At 38.9% G+C, this 16,953-nt stretch overlaps 3 protein-coding genes across 3 annotated transcripts; all 3 read left to right on the forward strand.

Annotated features, from left to right (window-relative positions):
* The first annotated feature begins 103 nt into the window (after positions 1-103).
* Positions 104-3,114, forward strand: msrb2 (methionine sulfoxide reductase B2). Its single transcript, XM_053342632.1, has 5 exons — positions 104-369; positions 917-1,014; positions 1,697-1,773; positions 2,067-2,214; positions 2,360-3,114. Exons 1-5 carry the CDS (start codon positions 246-248, stop codon positions 2,483-2,485), a joined length of 573 nt encoding a protein of 190 aa, XP_053198607.1. The 5' UTR covers positions 104-245; the 3' UTR covers positions 2,486-3,114.
* A 200-nt stretch (positions 3,115-3,314) lies between these two features.
* c8g (complement component 8, gamma polypeptide) lies at positions 3,315-12,428 on the forward strand. The gene is made up of 7 exons (XM_053342436.1): positions 3,315-3,695; positions 5,807-5,952; positions 6,514-6,584; positions 6,685-6,792; positions 6,911-7,015; positions 7,343-7,378; positions 12,280-12,428. The coding sequence occupies exons 1-7, from the start codon at positions 3,513-3,515 to the stop codon at positions 12,297-12,299; spliced, it is 669 nt and encodes a 222-aa protein (XP_053198411.1). The 5' UTR covers positions 3,315-3,512; the 3' UTR covers positions 12,300-12,428.
* A 1,055-nt stretch (positions 12,429-13,483) lies between these two features.
* LOC128382466 (lipocalin-like) lies at positions 13,484-15,469 on the forward strand. The gene is made up of 6 exons (XM_053342458.1): positions 13,484-14,036; positions 14,248-14,387; positions 14,477-14,556; positions 14,652-14,765; positions 14,856-14,957; positions 15,075-15,469. Exons 1-6 carry the CDS (start codon positions 13,941-13,943, stop codon positions 15,092-15,094), a joined length of 552 nt encoding a protein of 183 aa, XP_053198433.1. The 5' UTR covers positions 13,484-13,940; the 3' UTR covers positions 15,095-15,469.
* The last annotated feature ends 1,484 nt before the right edge of the window (positions 15,470-16,953 follow it).

Here is a 16,953-nt window from a genome sequence, read left to right on the forward strand (position 1 = left end):
TTACCTTATGATGACCTTTGCACATTGCCTAGCAATAAAAACCAGCAAACCCAGCAGTCAAGTCTGACCTATAACTGTGTGGTTTTTGACCGGGTCACCCAGCTATTAACGTGGATCAGGGAGTGAGGACCGGCTCGAACTCGCCGCGGCGTGAACAATCTCGTCGCAGTCGGTGAGCGCACTTGGCTTTCAGTGAAAGCTGCACTTGACTTCAGACAGTGAGACCTCACTCTGCAGCAGCAAACATGTCTCGCTTCGGCGCTCGTCTATTCCTAGTTGTTTCCCAACACGCTACAGCTAGATCCGTGGTGTTACCGAGGAGGATCCCAGCAGTCATCCGTCCTTTTACCACCAGTCAAGGCACGGGGGGTACGTTTGATTTCTTTACTCTCACTTTGTTGGATATGAAGTATTCCAACTACAGGTTTAAGATCAATGTGCAGCAACCTGCAGCTTTTACTTGGATGCTGGATATTAGGGCATTGAGATCTTTTTCAAGGGACGATATTGTAAAAATTTTGTGGTTAATGTTTGATTTCCTTCAATTGGAGAAAGGTGTCCCCGTTGAGCTCATCGGTCCCTAATAAACGTAGGATGAGCTGAATTTTGGTGTCACCTCATAAGTTAAGATAAAGCTAGATATTTGCTTTGTTCAGAAATGTTACCCTCTCCTCCGGTACCTTCCTGTCTTCTGCTGTTAACGCTTAAAATATTCTCACTGCTTGTTGTTACATGGCAATTAATACTGTGATCTAATTCTTGTGGTTTTAAGCATTTCATTTATGTTGTAAAAACAAACAATCCGGTTTTTTATGTTTATGTTATATACTTGGAACCAAGTTTTTAAAAAGTCCTTCTATATTGTATAGCACAAAATCATGTTTGACCTTCTCCTTTTAACCTCTGCTCCCTGCAGGCCTGCGATCTCTCACCCGTTATGATCAGAATACAAACTGGCAAAAAAAACTCACCCCAGAGGAGTATGTAGTGACCAGAGAAAAGGGGACTGAGGAGGTGAGCACACCCTCCTATATTTCTTCTCTGTTTCACAACCTCAGCACACAAACAAACAAACAAACAACACAATAACAGGATGATTGTATAATTATAGCACTCTGTGATTAACAATGTGAAATTCTTGTACCTTATCTGCCTTAAATGCATGTAGGCCTCACTGATGTGTGTCAAACCCACACTGTCTAACCCTATAACACAGATATGATCTGGTAAACAACAGTGCAGTTGTAGATGGACTTTGTTCATCACTGTATTGTTGACCTGTATCAGGTAGAACCAGTGTGGCCATAAACCTTTGGTATACTATGAAGTAGAAGCAGCCTGAGAAAGAGTTATCCACATGTAGTTTAAAGGTTGTGTTCATGTTGTGCAAACTCTCAAATGTTATTACTTTTGATTGTACTTAGTGCATTTAACTGCTGACATGTTTTAACAAAAGTTAAAATGTATTATTACATTTTCACTGGAATTATTATAATAACGGAAAATAGACGATCAACTATCAACATGGTTTGTAGACTTTTGATCTTGTTGGAGGCTTCGGCTGTAAAAGGACAGTTTACTGTATTCTATTTGCAAAATCATGAGTGTATGGCAACAAAACCAACACATTCAAATCATCCTGATATACAACTATTTTTGTTGTGTTTCTATCCCTAACTCTTGTTGGTGTTTTCAGCCCTTTAGTGGGATCTACCTTAACCACTACGAAATGGGGATGTACCACTGTGTCTGCTGTGATGCTCCACTTTTCAGGTAACAGTTTGCTACCTGAACTTTAAAGTTATATTCACAGCATGATTTTTTTTGAAGTTACTTACCTTTTTAGACTTGAATATCTGATAAGATCTGCCCTTGAGTTTACTAACAATATACAGTAGTGAGATAATTATTATCATATTTCTCTTAAATTCAGTTTTAGACAATTTAACTCGCAATTATTTATTATTTTGCACAATAATTTGTTATTGGTTGATGAGAGTTAATTCTATTTTGGCATGCTGCATTGGTAGATACTCATTGAGGACACATTTCTTTTCTCTTGATAGTTCAGAGGCTAAGTATGACTCGGGGACAGGTTGGCCAGCATTCAAAGAGGCTCATGGGACATGGGAACGGGATGAAAGCCACGCCTCCATCATCCGTCGTCCTGACAACAGCCTGGGTAGTCCTGGGACAGAGGTCCTTTGTAAAAACGTAAGTTTTGTTCTGGGTTATGAGGTTCAGGTTTCTTAGTGCTTTAATATAGGTTTGGCTGCTGTTTTTGTATAAAGCATTATTGGTTATAATGATTAATTCTGTTTCAACTTTATGTCCTTTTATGTTTTTGTGTTTCATACAGTGTGATTCCCACCTGGGTCATGTATTTGATGATGGGCCGGACCCAACAGGTCAGCGGTTCTGTATTAACAGTGTTGCCCTCAAGTTTAAAGCCAGAGAAAACAACAAACTTGAAAAGCCTGAATAAAAACACTGATCTATCTGGACTTGCTTAAATCACTAAGAGCCATGTTTCATTTCATTGAATTGATTTGTATGTCAAAACATTGATACAGTATAATGTTTTTTGTTGATCCATACAAGAGGCTTTATATGGAACAAAGTGTTATAATGTTTGAATTTTGGAGGAAATGGACTTCATGGGGATTATTAAACTGGAAGTGAATTAAGCATCTTGTTGAGAAACTATATGCTCACTGGAAGGAAGACTACATATGACAAATATACAGCACATAATTCACATAAACCCATACTGTAGAGCCAAATATACCATCAGCTTCTACAGTCAACACAAAAGATTTTGTTTATAATCATTTTCTAATTTTTGTTGAGTGAAAAATGAAAGAAATGTCTTAAAGAATTTAAACTGATGTTGGATTTGTCTTCACATCTGTGTATGACTACATTCTCACACTGGCCTCAATTGAATTGCAGACTTCAAAACACAGGAAGTGCTGTTATGGCACTCCTGCTTCTTGTGTTTTTTTTAATGCTGAAATGCACAGATTCACGTGACTTGTATATGTTTGTAATTCTGCAAATTTGTCTAATTTGTCTAATAATTTGTCAATAAATGCACATTTAGTTTGTTCTCTATGTTTGTACTAATGTATTCATCAGGATTTTAAGCTCACTATTGAGTTCAATGCTGCCCCCTGTAGTTCATATGCAGATACTGCAGTGTGGCCTCATCTATGCCAGTAAACCAAGTTAATATTTAACTGACCAGGTCATCCTCTGTTGTCACATGTTTATCCCCCACTATCTTGCTGTTTATGCATTTATTGTGTGTCTGTGTCTGTGAGTTTGAGTGTGAGTGTAGCAGACAGGGAATATCAGACAGCAGACAGTGAGAGGGCACAGAAAACTTCAACGCAAAACGAGGGAGAAGGGTTAGGGTCAGAAAAGGACAAGTAAGAACAGAGGGAAACACAAGAGTGACCATCTAAAGGACAAGTAGACTGATTCTTCAGTGTACTATTGTTAGTGCTAGGATGACTGGAGTATGGCGTTGCATGTTGGCAGTGGTGGTGTTGATGTGTGTGTGTCTGTGGGGGTCCACTGAGGCTGTAGGGGGGGCTAGAAGTCGACCAAGACCCCAAAGACGACCTCGCAAGAAGCCAAAGGTCGACCCTATTGAGCAGACCCCACCCACACCGAACATAAACATACAGCAGGTAAGGAACTGGAGGAAGAAGCAGACTCATAGAGAATATATGGTTATGTTACTATGTTATTTTATTCAGTGAAGGCCACTGCCAAAACTTTAAAATGTTTGGTGTCCCTGTGGCTCAAAATATGAGCATTTGAAAGGGACATTTTAATTGCTGATTCTTATAATCTGTTGAACAGTTTTTCTTTTTCACCCCATGTTTCTGATTCTTTCCTCTAAGTCATGCTACAGAGCTAAAGAGGTAGAGGTTAATTGTGACAAGACTGGGAAAAGATTCATGGAAAAGCTGCACTGAAATGAAACATTTAGGAAAAGAACATGTTCACTGTGCTGTTAGTTGACCTGTACACACTGACAGTTTCTCACTTGTTTGCACCCCAATGGTACAACAGCACAAACAAATAGGATTTCAACAAAATATCCACAAAGTTATTGTTGCTTTGGGGGGCCATTTTGCATCACTGCTCATAAAGTGATGTTACAGGTTTTTGACCATATTTAACATACTGTTAAATGTTGAAGGTTACTCAAACTGAGTGCCTGAAAGAGAAATATTTTAGCAAGCAATCAATTCTTTAGAGTGTCAATTGCACAAACATGTAACTCTGCTTGGTTATTGATTAGTCCGGGGGCTGGAAATGAGAACACGCTTGTGTAACTGTGTCAATATGATGTTAAAGGCAATCAGGGGGATTTTCATTTAAACTGAATTCGCACAGATCGAAAGATGATAGAGCAGAACATTTTGAAACTGATGTGTCCCATCTCATTTGTAGAATGGAGGGACTTTTAAATGCTAGCGTACCTTAAAATTGAATGAATCTGACCCAAGTCAGTTAGAAGTATAGGGTCAGGATAATTTGTGATGGTGAAAGAAATGAAACGAAACTCCTTCTGTTAGAGAGGAAGCAGATCCAAAAAATGCTTCCCAAAACTTTTTTCCAGTTGTATTTTTTGTCTAAGGCTTATGAAGTAGAAGAACAAATATTGTGCTAACCAAAGATAGTGTAACTGAGGTTAGAGTCCAAAATGTGCAAGAAGGGGTCACACACCTTATTCAGTGAGCTTGTTTCTTTTATTCAATCAGTCAATCAATCTTTATTTGTATAGCACCAAATCACAACAGAGTTATCTCAAGGCACTTTACACATAGAGCGGTTTCTAAACCGAACTCTTCAGGTTTTGATTTTAAAGAGACCCAACATTCCCACATGAGCAAGCACTTGGCAACAGTGGCAAGAAAAAACTCCCTTTTAACAGGAAGGAACCTCAGGCAGAACCAGACTCAGAGTGGGCGGCCATCTGCCTCGACCGGTTGGGGTTGAGAGGAGAGAAAGGAAGGATAGGAAAGAGAAGCACAATGAAAATCAACAATGAAGCTAGAAGGTCCAGGACTGGAATCTGTCATCCGGACATCTACAGGCCCAGATTACCTGTGAGACCAGAAAGCACAGACAACTCCGGGGAAGAAGTTTAGGTTATTGAATGCAATTAATAGTACATGAATGTTAATGCATATAGATGGATGGATAGAGAGAGAGAGGGAGGAGGAGAGAGGAGAGAGGAGCTCAGTGCATCATGGGAGTCCCCCGGCAGTCTAAGCCTATAGCAGCATAAGCTAAGAGCTCTAGGAGCCCTAACTATAAGCTTTATCAAAAAATAAAGTTTTAAGCCTACTCTTAAATGTAGAGAGGGTGTCTGCCCCCCGGACCAAATCTGGAAGATGGTTCCACAGGAGAGGAGCCTGATAGCTGAAGGCTCTGCCTCCCATTCTACTTTTGGAGATACTAGGAACCACAAGTAGACCTGCATGCTGAGAGCGCAGTGTTCTAGTAGGTACATAAGGTACTATAATTTAATCTATCTATATTTAAAATTGAGCATAGGTGAAGAAACATCCTCCCAGGTGTGCAATAGTTCGATTTCTGTAGTTAAATTTTCACCATTGATGAGTGTCAATTGACATATTTGTAGTCAGAGTCCTCAGTCCTGCTTCACAACATTAAACTCCATAATTCTACCAACCTAAAACAAGCAAATTGAGGGTTTTCTCTGATATTCCTCTGATCTTTCTCTGTCTCTTTCTGTTTGCTTGATGCTGCTTGTGTGTTGCAGATGACAGGAACATGGTATCTGCTCAACACTGCTTCCAAATGTTCCTATTTGATAAATCATGGAACCAAGGTGGAGCCCACAGTCATGAACCTCGCATTTTCTGCTGGCTCTGACCAAACACTGTCCGTTAGCACTAAAACACGTCAGTAAGTAACATCTTTTGTATAGACTGTGCATACACTGTAGCTCCCAGTGTGACTCTTCCATACAATACATTGATTTATCAGCAGAGGATGGAAAACAAGCCACAAATCTATCCACTCTCTGATTCCATGCTGGCTTCATGCTCGTACCATATGTGTTTGATTTTATTTGTGTATCCTCAGAAACAGGAAAGAGGAGCTACACAGAACATTAAATCCCTAAGCTATTCCTCATCATTTTAAAAATGTTCAGGTCAACCTGACCTGGCTTATGCTGAAAAACATAGGGTACAATACCAAGTTGAAATGGAAAAAATATGTTTTTTTGGGTCAGTCATCTGGGACAGAACATTTTGTTACAATATGTGGGTATTTTGTTTTTTGTCCTCTTCTCATGAAAGCTTCTTGTTCTTCAACAAGAAAGCTTTTTTGATCAACCTATGACTAAGAGAGGGACTGTTAGAATACAGCACATGCAAAGTTGCGCAATAATACAAAATGGACTTAACAAACTTAAAACATCAAGTCCAGTCTGATTGATCTACTCGTCTTCTCTGTTGTCAGTAATCACCAGTGTTGGGAGATATTACAGGTCTACAATCTAACCCCAACCCCAGGTCGACTAACTCTTAAAGGTCAGTCCTTCTCTTTTATATCCTTATTAAAGTTAAGTGATAATCTATTGTGTAATTTTGTATACCTCTGGCTGATATTGCTCCATGTTTTTTCCACCAGGATCTCGTCCTGAGCTGAACACTGAGATAGTAATCGGGGACACAGACTACAGCTCCTATGCAATCATGTTTTATCAGAAACAGGGAAAGATCACCATGAAACTCTATGGTGGGTTCCACAGCCATGTGATTTGTGTTTGGTATTTTAGATGTAAAAGCCAGCTGGTAGCACTGGTGGTTTTGTTCTGGTGAATTGATCATCTGTGTTGTTTGTGCTCTGTATGCAGGCAGGTCTGTCGATGATCTGTCAGAGCCCATGTTGACCAAGTTTGAGCAGCTTGCTGAGAAACAGGGTTTGGGACTGGCATACCTCTTCCCTTTCCCCACCTACAGTATGTAGACACCCATTTCTATTGACAATAAAATACACTATTATATAAAGGGCAATACTATGGGACCCAAACATATTGAGTTTACTGCCTTAGAGGTCAAAGAACCCAAAAAATATTCACATTTAAGACACATAATTCTGTCTTGACCAGATCTTCAGTATTCAGCATATTTGTGAAAGTTGTTTGGGATATTTTAGGATACTTCTCTTAAAAAAAACCCAACAACAAAGACAAAAACTCCTCAAAAACATTTAAAATGTAGTTATGTATCAGTACAACTGCCTCCTCAGCTGCCATTACATGAGGTGTATTTTTCCCCTGAATTAGGTCATTGTGGTGATGTGGACCAGGACCATAAAATCAGTAAGTGAAACTCAAAAACAATCAAACAACACACAATTAAACTCCATAAGGTTTGATATAAGTATAAATTAAATTGTGAATCTGCATGAAAAAATAAGACAGACAGAAAACAGGATGATGAGTGCAAAAGGCTCCAACAATTACTGAAGCAGATAATCTGGAACCCTCAGGAAGCATCAAATGAGTTGCTGTCTGCGTAGCCTGCAGATTTAATACAAACTGAATATTTTCACAGGTCATTGCACACAGCAGCACATTGAGAATTGTGTCCATGCTCTGTAATGCTCCAGATGTATGTCATGTATTTCAAACTGTTCTGTATAACTGTGAGAAGGTCCAGTGCATAATATGTTGATCATCATTCCATCTTCATATCTGCACTTCTAATATGTGTTTGTTTATGATCCTTGTTTATTAGGCTAAGTGCTGTAATCATTATATGTTATTGCTCTGTTATCTAAGCTGTGGACATGTTGTTGCAGCAATTCCAATGAGGGAGATTACAGTCACTGTATCTAAATTAGATGATTTTAGTCTGATGTATTAATAGACCTGACAAAATGTGCAATCAATGCACTGGCTATTAGCTTTTACATTGTAAAACTGTATTCTATAATTGATGTAATAACTCCTTTTAGGTTTTAAACAATAAGTAAACAATAAGTATATAATTAGTAAATATTTTTTTAGTTTAATAGAGTCCAAGATAAGAAAAATAAATGATTAGAATACAGATACTGCTGCTACTACTACTACTACTACTACTACTACTACTACTACTACTAATAATAATAATACAAAGAATCTCTTCCTGTGATGTGCAACACCTTAAAAACAAATAAAGAAAAGATAAGAAATAAATTAAGCTAGTTTATCACAACAGTATATCTGTATCTTGTAAATTTTGTGTATTTTGAAACATGTTAAGGCCACATGACTCTACATTTAGTTTATATTCCCTTCTGATTAGCTCAGTAATGTTATCCTATGGTAGTGAACTCACTTGCAACCAGTAGAAAAATTGCCTTGCTTGTCTTTGCAATAGCTAATAACAGTTGGGGGGCGGGCAAGGTATATTAATAGCCATCTAAAAACACAAAAAGGTTGCTAATGGGGAAAATACCAGCAGCTCCTCCTTTGAGATAAGTATGGTCATGACTAAAACTTAAACAACTAATTTACAATTAAACCATTTTAATCCATTTAACTTAGTTAATACATTGCATTGCTCACTGTCACGACTGGCTCAAAGCCACTACCAATAATGGGAGGTGACACAAGAAGTTAAAGCAAGGAAATCATGATTTATTTTAACTAACCCAAAACCAACATATCAAAGAATGGTATGAGGTGTGGCAGTCAGTAAATCAGTAATATTAGTGTGTATGCATGCTTGTTAAAATAGTGAGCGGTGTGTTGTAAGGTGGAAACAGAAGCAAATAAGCAAAAATAAGGAGAGTGGGGAGTAGAGAGCAGAGTTCCCCCTTTGTCCTCTTTCTCTCATTCCAGAGCTAGTTGTGTGGGAGCTGCAAAGCTCCCACACTATGTTATCTTCGCTCTTTATTTGTGTGGGAGCTGCAAAGCTCCCACACTATGTTATCTTCGCTCTTTATTTATTATTATTTATTATTATTTCGCCGTTTTTCGTAGCGTAACTAGTCCTACACGATTTGTCGTATCAACTTCGTTTCAATGTCAAATTGTACATATCCATAAGGAGATGTGTGCTATTACTTTTCATATCTCTAACATATTCCATTGATTTTATATAATTTTTTAAAACATTAAAATTTATAATGGAAAGTCAATGGGAGCGATGTTTGAAAGCTCATATCTCAAGAAGTAAAAGTGCTAAAGTGTTCAAACTTCAACTACAGGTGGCCCATGAGCAAATGCTTCACATATTGTAAAGAATGATCTGTAGCGCCACCATGTGGTCAGTTATTACATGTTTTACATTTTGGCTTATAACTCATGAACCGTAAGGCGTATTCAAACAATCTTTGCACAGTGTGTTCCTTGGATGGTACCAAGTAGACTGATATAGGCCACGCCCATTTGCGTCTAGAACATTTTTCCGCCATTTTGATTTTTTTGAAAAATACATTTTTTACTACTTTTGGCACATTTTTCATCCAATGTTCACCAAACTTGGTACACAACATGTTTAGAGGACCCCGAACACAGCTATTATCTTCATATTTTGGTAACCCTTACCGTTTGTCCGTAATTGGTTAGCAAACTTTTGGGGGCGTGGCCTGATGCATTTAACGATCAATAACTCTTCAATGCCGATTCGGATCGCCACAAAATTTGATAATCTTGTACACATGGTGGCACTGTACCATTATGTAAAATTTGATACAATTTTACCAAATGGGGGCGCTACTGTAATATTATAACACAATATTCCTACAGTTCTGTTGTCTTCAATGAAATGAAACTTGGTACATTAGTTCTCCATGTCAATGTGTACGATATAGTGAAACATGGAGCCAATAGCCCCACCTTGTGGCCATTAGTGAAACACCAACATATGACTTATTAAGTTCCATATCTTTTAATGTCAACCTTCTATGATGACAGCAGAATTGTACAGATGGGGATATTGAACACCTTTGTGGTATTTAATGAAACTTCACCTGTAGGTGGCGCCACAAAATGTTGAATAATTGCTGCTCCAACAGAAATCTGCAGTGAAGGTAGCAATAACAGGAATGGTGGCAGCGGTTGCATCTGGCAGTTTGCGAGGGATGCGTCTGCCAGTTTGCAGCTCCCACACGCAATTTCTTATGAAATTGCAAAATTTTCTAGTTATTATTTATTATTTCGCCGTTTTTCGTAGCGTAACTAGTCCTACACGATTTGTCGTATCAACTTCGTTTCAATGTCAAATTGTACATATCCATAAGGAGATGTGTGCTATTACTTTTCATATCTCTAACATATTCCATTGATTTTATATAATTTTTTAAAACATTAAAATTTATAATGGAAAGTCAATGGGAGCGATGTTTGAAAGCTCATATCTCAAGAAGTAAAAGTGCTAAAGTGTTCAAACTTCAACTACAGGTGGCCCATGAGCAAATGCTTCACATATTGTAAAGAATGATCTGTAGCGCCACCATGTGGTCAGTTATTACATGTTTTACATTTTGGCTTATAACTCATGAACCGTAAGGCGTATTCAAACAGTCTTTGCACAATGTGTTCCTTGGATGGTACCAAGTAGACTGATATAGGCCACGCCCATTTGCGTCTAGAACATTTTTCCGCCATTTTGATTTTTTTGAAAAATACATTTTTTACTACTTTTGGCACATTTTTCATCCAATCTTCACCAAACCTGGTACACAACATGTTTAGAGGACCCCGAACACAGCTATTATCTTCATTTTTTGGTAACCCTTACCGTTTGTCCGTAATTGGTTAGCAAACTTTTGGGGGCGTGGCCTGATGCATTTAACGATCAATAACTCTTCAATGCTGATTCAGATCGCCACAAAATTTGATAATCTTGTACACATGGTGGCACTGTACCATTATGTAAAATTTGATACAATTTTACCAAATGGGGGCGCTACTGTAATATTATAACACAATATTCCTACAGTTCTGTTGTCTTCAATGAAATGAAACTTGGTACATTAGTTCTCCATGTCAATGTGTACGATATAGTGAAACATGGAGCCAATAGCCCCACCTTGTGGCCATTAGTGAAACACCAACATATGACTTATTAAGTTCCATATCTTTTAATGTCAACCTTCTATGATGACAGCAGAATTGTACAGATGGGGATATTGAACACCTTTGTGGTATTTAATGAAACTTCACCTGTAGGTGGCGCCACAAAATGTTGAATAATTGCTGCTCCAACAGAAATCTGCAGTGAAGGTAGCAATAACAGGAATGGTGGCAGCGGCTGCATCTGGCAGTTTGCGAGGGATGCGTCTGGCAGTTTGCAGCTCCCACACGCAATTTCTTATGAAATTGCTAAATTTTCTAGTTAGGTATGCTCTTGTAGTGCTGGGAACACCGCGCCCAGGTGTCCCCAGCAACTAACGATGACCCAACCCCTCCTGCTGGGCATCTGCAATACAAAAAGAAAGAGAGTCAACCAGCCCAACGGCCACAGGAGCCATGGCGGTCACACTCACAAATATAAATACATTCTACTACAAATTAGTAGAGTATACTGACATTTGAAAGTAATGCAGTCTAATTTAAACCATTGCATCCTGGAAAAAAACAGCTTAGACCAACAAGACAGGTCAACCAACTTGACCAGCCTTGTTGGTCTTTTTTTCACCAGGGTTTATACTTAATTACTTATGAAGACCGAGCTAACAGTGTGATGCCTTGTTTTTTAAAATGTATTTATTTAAAAAACTAAACAAAACATATAATTTTATTTTACAATACTTTATTTTTTGTGTAGCTGTGCATTTACAAACAGCATTATAATATTTATTTAAAGAAAGTGTGTTTGAAAAAGTGAAGTTGGTAAAAAAAAAGTTTCATTGTGTGTTATATCACAGTGAGAGAGAGAGGGGGGAGAGAGGGAGAGAGAGGGGGAGAGAGAGAGATAGATAGAGAGAGAGAGAGAGAGAGAGAGAGAGAGAGAGAGGAAGGGAGGAAGAGCAGCTCTTTAAGGAAACCAGTGAATAACATGTTGAAAAAGTTTAGATAACTGACTGTTACACAAGCTGAAGCTGACACATGCACAGTCGGCAGGAGCAAATGTGAAAAAATGTTTGGTAAGGTCACAACAGCCATTGTTCTTCAGCTTGTGTAACAATCAGTTATCTAAACTTTTTCAACATGTTATTCAATATCCACCGCCTGATGAGTGCATCACAGCATCTGTGTAATTTAAGCTGTCGCTCTTTGCTTTACAGACTGTGTCCCCACATGTTGAAGAATCCAGCCGTGCATTGCTCAGCTGCCCTCGGCAGCCCTCACATTAACATCTGAAAGCTGAGGTCATGAATGTGTGAAGTTGACAACTTTAAGTGTTAACAGTGACAAATAAATAAAACAAAATCAAGTCATTGTGTCACATTTCTGTTCCAAAAAATCCACCATATGTCTCATCTGCTACCAGCTGATTCTGTGGTGAAAATCCATTAACATGCAGGGTTATTACATCTTTTTGGTATGAGATTTAACATTCAGTGTGTGTGTGTGTGTGTGTGTGTGTGTGTGTGTGTGTGTGTGTGTGTGTGTGTGTGTGTGTGTGTGTGTGTGTGTGTGTGTGTGTAGAGGGGGGCTGGGCCTGGAGTTAATGAAGCCCAGATGTGAAGCATGAACAGGGTTGAAAGAGTTTGGTTACAAAACTACCAAATGCACTTCTTACAGCTCCTTGCTCCACCTAGCACCTCTGTGTGTGTGTGTGTGTGTGTGTGTGTGTGAGTGTGTGTTTGTTACATAATCAGCTGACTGTGTGTCTGTGCATGTCTTGTCTCCAAACAAAGGCAGCTCTGATGAAAGCATCAATATCGGTGAGCAAATGAGTTTACATCCAATCAGCTCTTTATATATCACAATCTTACATCATGCAAACTCTTGTGATGGGTTTAGGAGGCATTATTATCACACACATGATCCTAAACTAGAGGTCATTTATGCATGAATGGATGTAAAACAAGGTGATACAGTTACTCCAACTGTATCATCCTGCTCACTCAGCTATTACAAAACTGAGAACAAACATTTCTCCCTATAATTTCTCATGTTTTAAAAGTTTTATAGAACTATAAATTCTCAAAATGAACTCATTGTGATCTGAGTGAATGCTTGTAAGCTGCAAAGAACAATCGTATCATTGTGCACGGCACTGCCAAAGCTTTTCTTTATGAGAAATAGTAAAGTGAAGTTATTAAATATCAGGGCCTCAACACTGCTGGCAAAGCAATTTCCTGCAAGAGTATAAATATGAACCGTTATTGGTTTATCATAGCCAGAAATGTCAAATTTATGTGTTATTCCAAGTGGTGTTTATTGGCTGTGTGCAACTCACCCTTATATTTGAGGGTTTTTTTTTCAAAGATACTGAAGTTTACCATTTCTGAGTATATGTGTTGTGTGTTTTTGGGAGCCATATGGCAAAAGCATTTGCACTCTTACCAAACAGCTGTTTTGATAGTCCAGGCATGCCCAAGCATTTGTGATGGAGGAGGGAGAAGGGGGTGGGATGGGGTGGGGTGGGGTGGGGGTTAAAAGAACCCCATTATGCACCAACTCTCCCCTTTCTTCTCCCCCTCCCCCTACAATTCCTCCTCCCATCCCACCTCCCTCTCTTCTATCCACACGTGCCAGTTGTGTAACGGTGGTGATTTGCATGCCAGTGGGTGAAGGCCAAATAGTTTTTGTAATGCAGAGGCAAGCAGTAGGAGAGCTGGAGGGCAGTTGAGGAGGAGACAGCAGGAGGAGAAGGAGGAGGAGACAGTAGGAGGAGGAGGAAGAGATGGTGGTGCAGCATATAAGGAGCCTCCACATGCCTATACTTCCTACTTCACTCACCGCCTGAGAAGCTGAGACAACACACCAACTAGAAGCCATGAGGAACACACTGTTAAGGATGCTGGCCGCCCTGATGTGCGTGCTGTCTGCCTGCGCCGAAGTCAAGCCTGTTAAAGACTTTGACCTGGAGAAGGTAAGACAAAGAGAGATGTTACACTACTTTGTAAAACTCAGAAGAACTGCATGGATCATTTTGGGAAGTTATCAGGATCTATGGTTGCATGTTTTCACTTGAGCAAATCTTACTTTTAAGAATAAAATGTATAAGATAGGTGTAGATTAATGCATGTGCTGAGTGTAATCTCTAAAGCTGAATAATATTTATCACCCTTCCACTCTCTTAGTTTGGAGGCAAGTGGTACATCGTTGGCTTTGCTACAAACGCTCAGTGGTTTGTGGAAAACAAGTCAAACATGAGGATAGGCACTGCTGTGATGGTGCCAACCCCTGGAGGAGACCTGGATCTCTCTTACGCCAACTTGAAGTGAGTGATTAATGTAAAATTATATTTTGAAATCAGATCATCCTGATAAATCACTATTGGAAATAATGACCTGCTTCTTTCTCTTTTAGCGCCGACGGTACCTGCTGGAGAATGACTCACCTGGCTAGGAAATCAGAGACTCCTGGACGCTTCGCCTTCCACAGTCAAAGTGAGTAGAATACACACACCCACACACACACACAAGAAAGGGAACAAACACATACATTCAACAGCCTGACCTGTGTGTATTTCTGTATTCATCAGTTTGGAGGAATGACAATGACATGCGCATTGTTGATGTTCAGTATGATGACTATGCTCTGATCCACACCGTCAAGACAAAGGATGGAGTGTCTGAGGTCCTCAACAAGCTTTACAGTAAGTCCAGCACATTCACATCACAGCAGTCTTCTGGGAAACCACTGAATGATGAATAAGTTGAAGCAAAACATGCTGTTGTGTTTGCAGGCCGCACACCAGAGTCCAGCGTCGCCCTGCAACAGAAGTTCAGACAGTTCTCCGTGGATACTGGCATTCTCCCAGACAACATTGCTATCCTGCCTAAAAGTGGTATGTCATTTAAAAAGATACACACACACAAACACACACGCATACACATTATTATACATGCATTGTGCCTGTTTGTGTAAATTGTTCAGCTCACTGGAATCCTTATGTGTGTTACAGCTGAGTGTCCCGAGGCCTAAAGAGTCCCCCCCCCCCCCCCCTCTCCCCATCCTCTATCTCTCACTCCCTGAAGTCCCAGGCTTTCATTGCAGGAAAGCATTATCCCCCCTCACTCTGGTGTCTGCAGCATCATAAAAGCTGCACCTGAGATAATGAAACTCAACCATTCTACTCAAAATCCCTGTTGCATGCCAAAGACCAATCCTAATCCTGATTAAAACCTAATTTTCTCCAATTCGTACACTAACTGTGGCTCAGAGTGAAGCAATTAGGGCTTGAATGTAAAACAGAGGGAAAGAATATATGAGACTGTGAAAGCTGTCAGTTTACTTTTTGTACATGCCAATCTTTTGTAACTGCTGATGTCTGTTATTGTGTTTTATCTTTTTGTTGAAATAAACCAAATCCAAAGCCAATAAAAATAATAAAATCAATATTTCAGAGTTCAGAATGGTTCTTCAGCATCAGCAATTTCAGTCTGTGCACTTCTGGAAGTCAAATCCATACTGTTTGATTTCACATATACTGCCCCCTGCTGGTTAGCACTAGGAATTGTTCTTTGCAACAGTAAATAATGCAGGAACAGCTGCAGGAATTCACATCTGGGGTTGGACACACAGGTCAAATAATGTGATCATTTAGTAGGTGAACATAATTACAGATGTTTTTTTTTTAGACAAACAGCAAATAGATATACATAAACAGTAGGCTTCTAGGTCGTAAGCTTTTGCAGTTAACTACTGTATGCAGAATAGATTAACTAGGTACTCTACAGACTTAATGCACGTAAAAAAACAGGAAACTGAAAAATGTTCTAGTTCTGTGGTGGAAATGAGAAAATAATGATTTATAACAGAATACTATGAAGCTATATGCAGGAATAGTTTGTGCTACTCATAAATTACTTTAATGACTTTGTTTAAGCGTCATACAATTGGGTTGGTATTCTCATGGCCATAATGCTAAGAAGATCAGGTTAGTGAACATAAATCAGTACCTTTTATTCAACAATACTATACAAAAATAAGAATAAATACAAATAACAATGGCCAATACATTGATATCATTTTATGGTTTTAGACAGCTCTTGGGGTGTTTTGCGCTGCTTTTGGTTTTTTTTATGATGAGGTATTACATACTTGAATTGCATTGGAAGTGTTAATTATGATTTTATAATCACCGCTTTCTTAAATTCTGGTTTTGTGACATATTTTGTGTGTTTTGCATTGTCTGTTACTCATTGTCATTGCCTATCTCAGCCAGGAAACACTTTCCTGGTGAAATATAGTTTAAAAAGGAGAGTTGCCCAAAATTACAACAATTGATTGTGAAATTGATTGTATTTAAAATACCTAAAAGAAACAGGACAATCCAACCACAAGGGGGCAGACTGTGACCTGTCTAAAATGGTGCTTCACATTTTATTGCATTTTTCATCAAAAGGAAAATGGAAAGTTTTAAGTTAAAGCTGAAAACAAAATAATCAGAAAATGCTTTGTATTTCTTCTAAATAGCTTTTGAGAGCTTATCATGTTATTGTGTGAGCAATGCAGCAAGAGTTGAAATTAAGTTGAACTAAAACAGTTTTAAAAGCGACCCAGTTACAGTCTGTGCAGTTATGATTCCTTTCCTCTGACTCAGTGTCTTTTCTCTTACGTGAACACTCTTCCTCTGAATTTATTTTATATTCATGCTTCAGATGAGCCATGTAAGATACTCAAAATAAATTCTTACTGCACCTCTGCAGTTCATCATTGCCTCCTTATTTCACAGCATTCCTACTTCATTGGTTTTAAACGTTGAGTTAGAAGACAGGAGTGTTGACATACAACTGCAGGCCATGATGTCCTGATGTCCTGATGATTTAATGGTATAGATG

This window comes from Scomber japonicus, chromosome 21 (genome assembly GCF_027409825.1).
Source record: "Scomber japonicus isolate fScoJap1 chromosome 21, fScoJap1.pri, whole genome shotgun sequence".
In the NCBI taxonomy this organism is placed as follows: Eukaryota; Metazoa; Chordata; class Actinopteri; order Scombriformes; family Scombridae; genus Scomber; species Scomber japonicus.

What these genes read in the sequence shown, in the direction of transcription:
- LOC128382466 (XM_053342458.1), top strand. Translation starts at nt 13,941, where the DNA reads ATGAGGAACACACTGTTAAGGATGCTGGCCGCCCTGATGTGCGTGCTG. An exon ending in CTCTCTTACGCCAACTTGAA is followed by an intron (nt 14,388 to 14,476) that starts GTGAGTGATTAA and finishes TTTCTCTTTTAG; the next exon opens with CGCCGACGGTACCTGCTGGA. An exon ending in CTTCGCCTTCCACAGTCAAA is followed by an intron (nt 14,557 to 14,651) that starts GTGAGTAGAATA and finishes TGTATTCATCAG; the next exon opens with TTTGGAGGAATGACAATGAC.
- c8g (XM_053342436.1), top strand. Translation starts at nt 3,513, where the DNA reads ATGACTGGAGTATGGCGTTGCATGTTGGCAGTGGTGGTGTTGATGTGT. An exon ending in GTTAGCACTAAAACACGTCA is followed by an intron (nt 5,953 to 6,513) that starts GTAAGTAACATC and finishes CTCTGTTGTCAG; the next exon opens with TAATCACCAGTGTTGGGAGA. An exon ending in CTTCCCTTTCCCCACCTACA is followed by an intron (nt 7,016 to 7,342) that starts GTATGTAGACAC and finishes CCCCTGAATTAG; the next exon opens with GTCATTGTGGTGATGTGGAC.
- msrb2 (XM_053342632.1), top strand. Translation starts at nt 246, where the DNA reads ATGTCTCGCTTCGGCGCTCGTCTATTCCTAGTTGTTTCCCAACACGCT. An exon ending in GAGAAAAGGGGACTGAGGAG is followed by an intron (nt 1,015 to 1,696) that starts GTGAGCACACCC and finishes TGGTGTTTTCAG; the next exon opens with CCCTTTAGTGGGATCTACCT. An exon ending in TGTGATGCTCCACTTTTCAG is followed by an intron (nt 1,774 to 2,066) that starts GTAACAGTTTGC and finishes TTCTCTTGATAG; the next exon opens with TTCAGAGGCTAAGTATGACT.